The 9758-nt window shown below is 48.0% G+C and overlaps 1 protein-coding gene across 1 annotated transcript in view; it reads right to left on the reverse strand.

Annotated features, from left to right (window-relative positions):
* The window catches only part of LOC119345757 (glucan endo-1,3-beta-glucosidase 14-like), a 3559-nt gene extending 1278 nt beyond the window's left edge, over window positions 1–2281 (reverse strand). The window contains exons 1-2 of the mRNA XM_037615667.1: window positions 2096–2281; window positions 250–1307 (exon numbers count right to left, since the gene is read on the reverse strand). Of these exons, the coding sequence (XP_037471564.1) occupies window positions 250–1307; window positions 2096–2216 (1179 nt within the window). The 5' untranslated portion in view covers window positions 2217–2281. The remainder of the gene's footprint in view (window positions 1–249; window positions 1308–2095) is intronic.
* Window positions 2282–9758: the final 7477 nt, after the last annotated feature.

Consider the following 9758-nt stretch of genomic DNA (forward strand, 5'->3'; position numbering starts at 1 on the left):
AAAAAAAAAAAAAAAAATTGTGAGCTTAGAAACAGCGACGGTGATGTACCTACAGTTCCTCTCAACCGCTCAAAGTACTTCGAGTGCAGTTTTTCCACCTTGTTAGGTTTTGTAAAGTTTTCTTTTTCGAGATCAATGTAGTTGAGAAAATAGTGTCTTTTTGGAACAGTTTTGGTCCCGACCCATTTGCAAGTGAAATTTGCATTCAAGCGTAAGTAAGATAATTTGGTCCAGAGCTTTCTTACTTACCGTCGGCTTGGAAGAAGCGGAGAACCCCGACGCCGTCGGCGACGACGGGCCGAACGACGCCCCGCCGAACCCGAGGTCGTACACCGACGTGCCGTTGGGGTAGAACAGCCCGTAGTTCCTCTCGGATGCCTGCCCGGTCTTCATGTTCTCGTTGAAGAGGGCGAAGACGAGCACGTCCACGGGCACATCCGGCCTGAGCGGCGTCCCCTGGCCCGCCGCGACCCTCTTCATCAGGTTCCCATTGTAGGTGGCGGCATTCTGTATAGTGGCGCCCACCTCGTCGGCGTCCCCCGCGGACGGCCACCCGGTCTCGGAGATCCGCACGGCGATGTCCTTGTGCCCCATGGCCTCCATGGCCGCGTACACGGCGTCGATCTGGGCGTAGAGCATGTTGTCGTAGGTGAGGTTGGTACCGGGGTCATGCGCGCCGGGGTTGGGCTCGAACAGCACGTACGGCAGCGACACGCTCCCGGGGCTGGCCTTGTAGGCGAAGAACGGGTACGCGTTGATCAGGAACGGCGAGCCGACCTCGGCGAGGAAGTCCAGCAGCGGCCGCATGTACTGCGCGAGGTCCTCCCGGAACACGCCAGCCGACGGCGGGTAGCTGTTGGCGAGCACGTTGACGGACTGGGACGTCGACACGTTCACCTGGCCGTCGAGGCCCAGGTCCACCAGCGCCTGGTGCACGGCCTGCATGGCGGGGAGGAGGCTCTGCATGGCGGCCGCGTCGGTGCCGGAGAGCACCTCGTTGCCGAGGATGACGCAGGTGATGCGGGTGTCCGGGAGGAAGGGCTGGACGTTCTGCGCCACCCAGGCGCGCGCGTTGCGGGCGTCGGACATGTTGAGGAGATCCCCATTACTGATGGTGAACTCGACGCCTGTGCCGGCGAAGGCCGTGAGGACGGCCGGGTCGGCGTCGTAGAGTTTGACCCTGTTGACGTTAAGCGACCGGAGGAGGCCGGACACCTGCGCCGGGTGCGGGAGGTTGTTCGCTATCTGGCCGTAGTTGATGCCGAACTTGAGTGGCGCCGTCGCCGCCGATACAATGCCATTGTTGGCTGCCGTCAGCGTAAGGTGCGGCGACACGTCCAAAAGAGAAGGTCAATATATGATTGGCAAGAAAATATCCACTGATGACAACATGAAAAGAAATTATATAGAAAACTAAATAAATTGGCTTGTAGTAATGCTTTCGGCTAAGAGGTCGTACTCGACCGAAAATTAATTCACAAAAATAGTGATACATGCAACACAACCAGATGAAAATTATCAAACGGAGTGTCAATATCGAATGTGCATGGTTTCAACAAGGGGTCACAGGGATCATGTAGAAAATTTATTGGTTCCACAGGACAACGTGGAAAACTCGCCGTCTTCCCTGTCAAAACACGTCGGACAGCCGACTGAAAATACGCTAAGCTGATCCTTGGAGAACGACCTCATACAAGAACTATCGCTAGCTACAATTCATCTTGAATAACATACCAAGACAGCTGTTTTGCATGATACGGTATATACGGTCAACTCGTCTCGTTTTCTCCATGCTTGTGTTTGCAAACTTGTATTCCCTCCATCTCATAATGTAGGAGATTTTTTTGACACTAGTGTAGTGTCAAAAACATTATGAAACGGAGAGAATATTAATTAAAGATTTACTAAAGCAGCGTCAATTAATTTGAATTGAAGGGAGTATATGTTTTTCGCATCAATGTTCAAAACTAGAAACACAAAATTCGAAGAACAGCTTTTAATTATTTAAAAAAAAGCTGTACCATGCAATCACATGCAGTTAATCACGCGCGAAAGATGGAAGGGAAGCGAGAGACGGAGGCATCGCCGGCCGTACCTGAGAGGAGCGAGAGCAGGAGGCAGAGCAGAAGCGAGGAAGAAGACGAGTCGAAGAAGAAGAAGCGACGGGCGGCAGCGATCATCCTACTCTCCATTGGCGCGTCGTCCCTTGCTCGCATCTCTCTTTCTCTCCTTGGCGTCTGCTCTCTCCTTCAGAGCGACACGGAAGGAGGAAGGGAAGGAAGGCGTCCCTCCGGCGGCCCCTGTTTCCCCGCGCGTTTATATGGGAGCAGGTGCAGGCTCGGGGCGGCAGGTCAGATTACGCACGCGACGTACTATCCTCCTGCAAGCGCTAGCTTCCAAAGTCCAAATCGCGATAGGCCAACGAAACATCCATCTCTCAGACGGCCACTCCTTCCCAAACGACTACTCGCCAGGCAAGGTAAGGTTATAGACGGGCAAAATCCAGTTTTTCTCTTTCAACACAAATATGCTCCCAGTGATGTCTGAATATTTTCCAAGTGCAAAAACTACCCTAACTAAGTAAGGAGCATGTGAAAACTGCCGTTCATACTGCGGCCGCTCGTATAAGGCGGGACGTCGATCGTACTGCAGTCTGCAGCCTCGCTGGAGCTGGCGACACAAACAAGTCGGCCGGTGAAAGTCGCTGAACAGTATTAAAACTTGCGCGTCAGCACGTCACACCAGATAGGGAGCTGGGAGCTTCATGGCCCCAGAAGGTAGGAGAGATCGGTCGTCAGGGAGACTACAGTTTTGGAACCAAATCGGCCTAACCATCTTTTCATATTGAGTTTGATCACTTGCCTCTTGCAGAAAGTTCAGAGCCGGAATAGTGGCGTGGTTTCCTTGGATGAGAACGCCATACATGAAAAGGTTAGTTAAATTCCTTCGTTGGCGAAGGAATTTCTGAGTTTGGTTTGTTTCCAAAAATCAAGAAGAGGAGACAAAATTTGAGTGCCCTTTGATGCTCTCAATGTTTTTTTAATCTTTAACCATGCCATGTAATGGTACATAAGGGGTAAAAAAAACTCTAGCTTGATTGGGACAACTCCAACGGGACTGTGGTATCCCCAGCTCAGCAGGTTTCAAGTCCTGGTGCTCGCATTTATTTCTGGATTTATTTCAGGATTTCCGGCGATACGCATTTAGTGGGAGGAGTCGTTCCCGTCGACGACGAGGCGCCTACGATGACTTCGTAAATTTTAAGATGATATGCCGGCTCAGTCTTTCGGAGGTGCTCATAGGAATATGATGTGTGTGCGCGTTCATAGAAGTGAGTGTATACGCGTGTATATGAGCGATTGCGTCTGTATTGATGTTAAAAAAAACATGCTTCCCTACTTGTCCGCAAACACGATCAGCTTGTCGGCCACCGAAGGGTTATCCAACGGTATCCCCTACTTGACCACGGACAAACTGCATGCAACTGCTAATGTTTATCAAAAAGTATCCAAAATTGCACAAACATAAACTTAAAAGGTGTCTCATCAACCGCGGCGGGGAGGTATCCTGGCAGTGGAGGAAGCCCAATATGCCGTCACACCATGGCGGTGGTTGCTCGGGGCGGTAGGCATTGAGTAGTCACACTTTACGGTGATGAGTGCATTTTGCATCATATTTTACTTATTGATTTTGCATTGTAGACGTATAATTTTCATGAACTTTAATAGTGAGCCTAGCAAGTGTCCGCTGTCAGGGGGAGGTGCATGAAGACTTCTAGCCTGTTATTGACAAGGTAAAGTCGGCTTCGGTAAGGAAGTGACGACAGTGGTACATCGGCGACTTGTTCTGGTGGTAGCGGTCATCTGAGATCACCTTCGAAAGTGATCCAACAGTGGAATCGGTAGAAGGGCATCCACCTCGACATTGCTTCAATCACGGGGGCTACGACATCGACGTCCATCCTAATGTCACCATCCATGCTCATCATCGACTCTTCCATCAATATCATTGTAATCCAAAAACCTATTGTGGATTCATAACGTGTATCACTATAATCATTCATCTGCTATTAATATGAACACCTCAATGATGTCTAGTGTCCCCATGTCTGAGTAGTTTTTCTAGTTTCGGTGATACGGAGGAACCCTAGTATTTCTATGAACTGAATGCAATAAGATATTAAATCTATGCAATATGGTTATGGTAATGTTCTTCATGATATTGTTTTTTTCTTTTGTTTCTTCTTCTCTTTTTATTTTTTATTTTATTTTTTCACATGTTAATTCATGAATATTTATTAAAAGTTGCGGGCATTTTAAAATACTATGTACTTTTGGAATTCATGAACATTTTTTGAATCCAGGAACATTTGGAGAATTCATGAATATTTAAAAGTTCATGAAGATTTTTTAAAGCCTATGAACATTTTTAAATTAAAAAAATCAAATTCACAAATATTGTTTGAAATCCATGAACATATTTTAAATTCATGAGCATTTTTTCAAAATTCATGTTTTTACATCATTTTTCAAAATTCAAGAGTTATTAAAATATGCAAACTTTTTAAATTTGATGAACTTCTTAATACAGTAAAACTGAATCTAAACGCAACCCTATCACCTAGCCGTCTGATCTCCTGGTTGGCCATCCTAGAACATCAGATCTGAGTGCACTTCCGCACGGACTAACTGTGCATGGGCCGAATGTCCTATAGGGCCGCTACTCCATGAGAAAATCTGAGCCCTCTGGTTAACTGGGCCTTTTTCTCCCAGCCTAATTGGCAAAAATGTTTTTTTATTGACTAGACTATTCTGGGCCATCGGTGAGAACAGACTGCTTGGGATGCATCTGTTGATCGGGCTTCATGGCTGTTAAGGGCATGTACAATGGTTGATAAGATAGTGTTATCTTAAGTTTTGCATTTAAATTAGAGATGACAAAAAAAACATGTATATAATGGGTCATTCTTAGCCTTATCTTCAATAATTAGTTGTTCCTAAAAACATGGTGAGATAAATTGTGCTAAGAGATCATCTCTTGTCTTCTCTTAAATAAGAGAAGACAAGCCTTATCATACGATTTCACTCTCCTCCACCTCATCATTTATCCTACGTGGCACTCTTAAGATAGAACCATTGTACATACCCTAAGGTGTATGTGGACGGGGTGGTAGCTAGATCGCACCGGGGAGGAGCAATCGCTGCAGTGTGTAGAGTTGGGACATGTTTGTACCTGAGCTCATCGGCTGTCGTCTTTCAGGGCATAAGTGATCCCCTAGTCTTGGAGACATATGCATGCCGGGAAGCATTAGCTTTGGCGGATGATCATGCAGTCCAACATATTTTGGTGACTGACATCATGAAGGGGACTGGATGTCCAAATGCTGCCATAGTACATGAAATTAAGGAACACTGTAATAGTTTTATCTCTTGTTTTTTTCATTCATGAGCGCAGGAACCATAATTATAAGGCTCATAATCTCGTCAAGTTTGCTTGTAATCTAGGCATAGGTAGACATGTGTGGTTGGGCAACCCTCATGACCCAAACCTTGTACCTATGACCATTGTTCAGAATGAATAAAAATGGCGAGATCTCTCAAAAAAACTCTGCCAAAGTTCACCTAAAAAAACTCTATCAAAGCTTCTAAAAAAAGCTATCTCTATCAAAAAAAATGTTCTCTCAAGAAAAAACAAATAGCAGCAAGTACCCGGAGGTGCCGCTTTCGTTACTCGCTCTCTCCGGCTTCAGGTTAGGCGCCCTTGGTCTTCATTTTTTTAAACACAGTATAGACGCAAGCGCTCATATATACGCACATACACTCACCTTTATGAACGCACATACGCGCCCCTACCCCTATGAGCACCTCTAGAGACTTAGCCGGCATATCATCTTGAGATTTTACGAAGTCAACATAGGTGTCTCGTAGTCGACGGGGGCATCTCCTACCACTGAACGCATGTCGCCGAGAATCCTAAAATAAATGCGAGCACTAGGATTTGAACCCTGATAGGTTGGGGATACCACTGTTCACCTAACCATCCAACCACAGGTTGGTTTGCTTGATCTTCATTCGTTGCATCAACCGACGTTATTCCATTTATTTAGTGCTTACAAAAAATGGGAGCAGCAACAGTCATCCGCTCCTCCCTTCTGCTTCTTCGATCCCTGGTACTCCCTCCGTTCAGAAATAGTTGTCGCATAAATGGATGAAAATGGATGTATCTAGAATTAAGATATATCTAGATACATTTATTTCAATGACAAGTATTTCCGGACGGAGGAAGTATAAGATAATCCATGACACACCAAAAAAGAAGATAATCCATGTCGGTTTTTCTTCTTTTCTTCCAGAAAGGAGGTTGGAACCCCGGCCTCCGCATTAATTCACACAACCATTTTATTAAAAAAAAATGATAGCCGGTTTTTCTGAGCTAGCAGTGGAGCAAGAAAAAAAAAAGCTAAGCGAGTGAGCGGGGAGGCAGTTGAGCTAAGAAGGCAGAGCTTCATGTGCTAGCCCATGTGAGTGCCATAACCACAATTTCATGGTTTCAACGTGAAATAAGATCTCCCAACGGGCTCACACAATCTACACCGACTGACATCATGGCCGAAACGTGCAAGGTCTCCATAACCATGCACCTAATAACTCCACTCTTCTGTGAGAAGACCAACTTGATATACAAATGAAAAGAAGACATCCATCGTCAAAACATAATTAAAACTCAAGCCAGCGTAGATAAACCAAAACGAAACAACCAGAAAAATAATCTGCTAGGGAAAAAAGAGTTGATCCGACGAATGGAGTACGGCGTGACGAAGCACACGTTAGCCCCTAGTATAAAGGACGTGGCTAGGGAGCGCCGCTGCGCTCGTTTGTTGTTTGAAGCGCACCGCCATATATAGTAAGTGTTGGGGAACGTAGTAATTTCAAAAAAATCCTACGCACACGTAAGATCATGGTGATGCATAGCAACGAGAGGGGAGAGTGTATCCACGTTCCCTTGTACACCGAAAGCGGAAGCGTTAGCACAACATGGTTGATGTAGTCGTACGTCTTCACGATCCGACCGATCCAAGTACCGAACGTACGGCACCTCCGAGTTCAGCACACGTTCAGCTCGATGACGTCCCTCGAACTCCGATCCAGCCGAGCTTTGAGGGAGAGTTCTGTCAGCACGACGGCGTGGTGACGATGATGATGTTCTACCGACGCAGGGCTTTGTCTAAGCACCGCTACGATATTATCGAGGTGGAATATGGTGGAGGGGGGCACCGCACACGGCTAAGAGATCAATGATCAATTGTTGTGTCTAGAGGTGCCCCCCTCCCCCGTATATAAAGGATCAAGGGGGAGGGGGCGGCCGGCCAGGAGGAGGTGCGCCAGGGAGGAGTCCTACTCCCACCGGGAGTAGGACTCCCTCCTTTCCTAGTCCAAGTAGGAGAGGGGAAGGAAGGGAGAGAGGAGAGGAAGGAAGGGGGCGCCGCCCCCCTCTCCTTGTCCTATTCGGACTAGAGGGGGAGGGGGGCGCGGCCAGCCCTGGCCGCCCCTCCTCTTCTCCACTTAGGGCCCATGAGGCTCATTAACCCCCCCCCCCCCCGGGGGGGGTTCCGGTAACCCCCCGTACTCCGGTATACATCCGATAACCCCCGGAACCATTCCGGTGTCCGAATATAGTCATCCAATATATCAATCTTCATGTCTCGACCATTTCGAGACTCCTCGTCATGTCCGTGATCACATCCGGGACTCCAAACTATCTTCGGTACATCAAAACACATAAACTCATAATATAACCGTCATCTAACTTTAAGCGTGCGGACCCTACGTGTTGTGGATATAACTATTAGGTATGACCCGCCAGGAGGGGCCGGGTTATACCTGTAAGCATTCTTGACGCCCAATGCTCAAGGTTGAAGATGGCGGCTTAGTAAGGGCCCAAGGCCCAGAGGCGACTTAAGGCCCGTAGTGATAAACCGCCGTATAAGTGTAACTTGTATTGTAAGACAAGAAAGATTAAGAGACCGAGCCGGATATTGTTTATAAGCCGACCGAGACTCTGTAGAGCCACTGGGCGTCGATCTCTGTATATAAAGGGATGACCCGGCGGAGGTTTAGGACAGGTAACAACAACTCGAGACTCAGGCAAGCGTATTTGCTCCCTGGTCATCGAAACCCCAATAATTCCATCACAACTAGACGTAGGATTTTACCTTCGTCGTAAGGGGCCAAACTAGTATAAAACTCTCGTGTCTCTTGTCCCGATTAACCCCTTCAAGCTTCCTGGTTGCGATGGCTCCACGACGAAGTCCGTTCCTTAGGACATCTGACGTGACAATTCCACGACAGTTGGCGCCCACCATGGGGCCAGTGCATGGTGGATTCGAGTTCTTGAAGGGCAGCTTCGAAGGTCTCAAGGGATATGCTGTGGGCCGGATGACCAAGAGTCATCGCGGCAAGCTCTACATCGATGATGCAGGCTGGGGCCCCGACGTCGGCTCGATTGAGTACGGGTACCAGGTCCCCTTCGGCGGAATCCACGTCTTCATCGGCAAGATCAGCGAGCCGGGCCCTGAGCCGGACATCTACACCGACCTCGTCGAGACGGCTCAGTGTCCAAGACCCGCCCGGGCTCCGCTGGCTGTGAATCGTGCCTTCGTGGGATGCATCCATGGAGGACCTTCTGAAGGATCTGCCTCTAGTGGTGAGACGGCCATCTACTCTGATGATGGGTCCTCCACAAGTGAGACGGATTTGTTGTATCAACTGCAGGACGGCGGGCTTGGGGGTTGTTACGATGGCAGCAGTATTCCGGACTGCCTTGAGCCACTGAGCAGGATTGGGATCTTCATGGCCGGCACACAACCTGTCCAAGATTCCACAGCTGCAGCAGCCATAACCTCCGGGTCAGCAGCAGCCGGGGCAGGAGGCCCAGTGCGCTCACCGGCTCAGGTGTTGATGGATCTCACAGACAAGCTGACCACCCTGTTAACCGCCGTCGTTAACCCGGCGGATCAGGCCTGTAACATCCCAAATTTTCAATTTGGAATGTTATACACTAGATCGTCATTGCATATCATGTTTTATTTGCTTTTGGCCTGATCCTAGAAATTCTACGCAACTCAAGGACCTTCAGAGAGAGTTGGGGATTTTGATATTTTGATATTTGAGTTTTCTCAAATTCTGAAAATAGGATCATTTAATTTATTTTATTTTATCTTTAATTATTTCTAAAATAAAAGTATGAGAGAGGGAATAAAATGACTTTCCCAAAATAAAGAAATATTGATGATTTAATAAAAAAATCAAATAAGGTTTATTTTGGAGTTTTTGCTATTTTATTTGAATTTAGGAAAAAATGACACGTTTTTCAAAACTGCATTTTAGGGCCAAGAAAATGTTCATCTCGTTCAAAATATTTTATTTAGACGGTGAAAATTTGTTTTGGCATTTTTAGATTTTTATTTATTCTTCTAGGATTTTCTTAGTTTCGGCGGAACTGTTTAAAAAAACGCGCGCGCGCCCGACTGGTCCGAAGCCCAGCCGAGCCAGGCCGGCCCGCCTCCCGCCACCGACGTCTCCCGTGCGGAGCCGCGCCGCCGCCGATGACCTGGACACGGAGTCCGAGCCGGACTCCTCCCCGCCGCCGCCTTGCCCCCTCCCCCAAGCCACCGCACCCCCCCCTTTAAATACCGAGCCAGGGCCCCCCCTGGAGCCCAAGCCGCCCTGCCGCCGCACTCCACCGCCGCCGCAGCCGCC

The sequence above is a fragment of the Triticum dicoccoides genome, chromosome 1B, assembly GCF_002162155.2.
Source record: "Triticum dicoccoides isolate Atlit2015 ecotype Zavitan chromosome 1B, WEW_v2.0, whole genome shotgun sequence".
Classification (NCBI taxonomy): Eukaryota; Viridiplantae; Streptophyta; class Magnoliopsida; order Poales; family Poaceae; genus Triticum; species Triticum dicoccoides.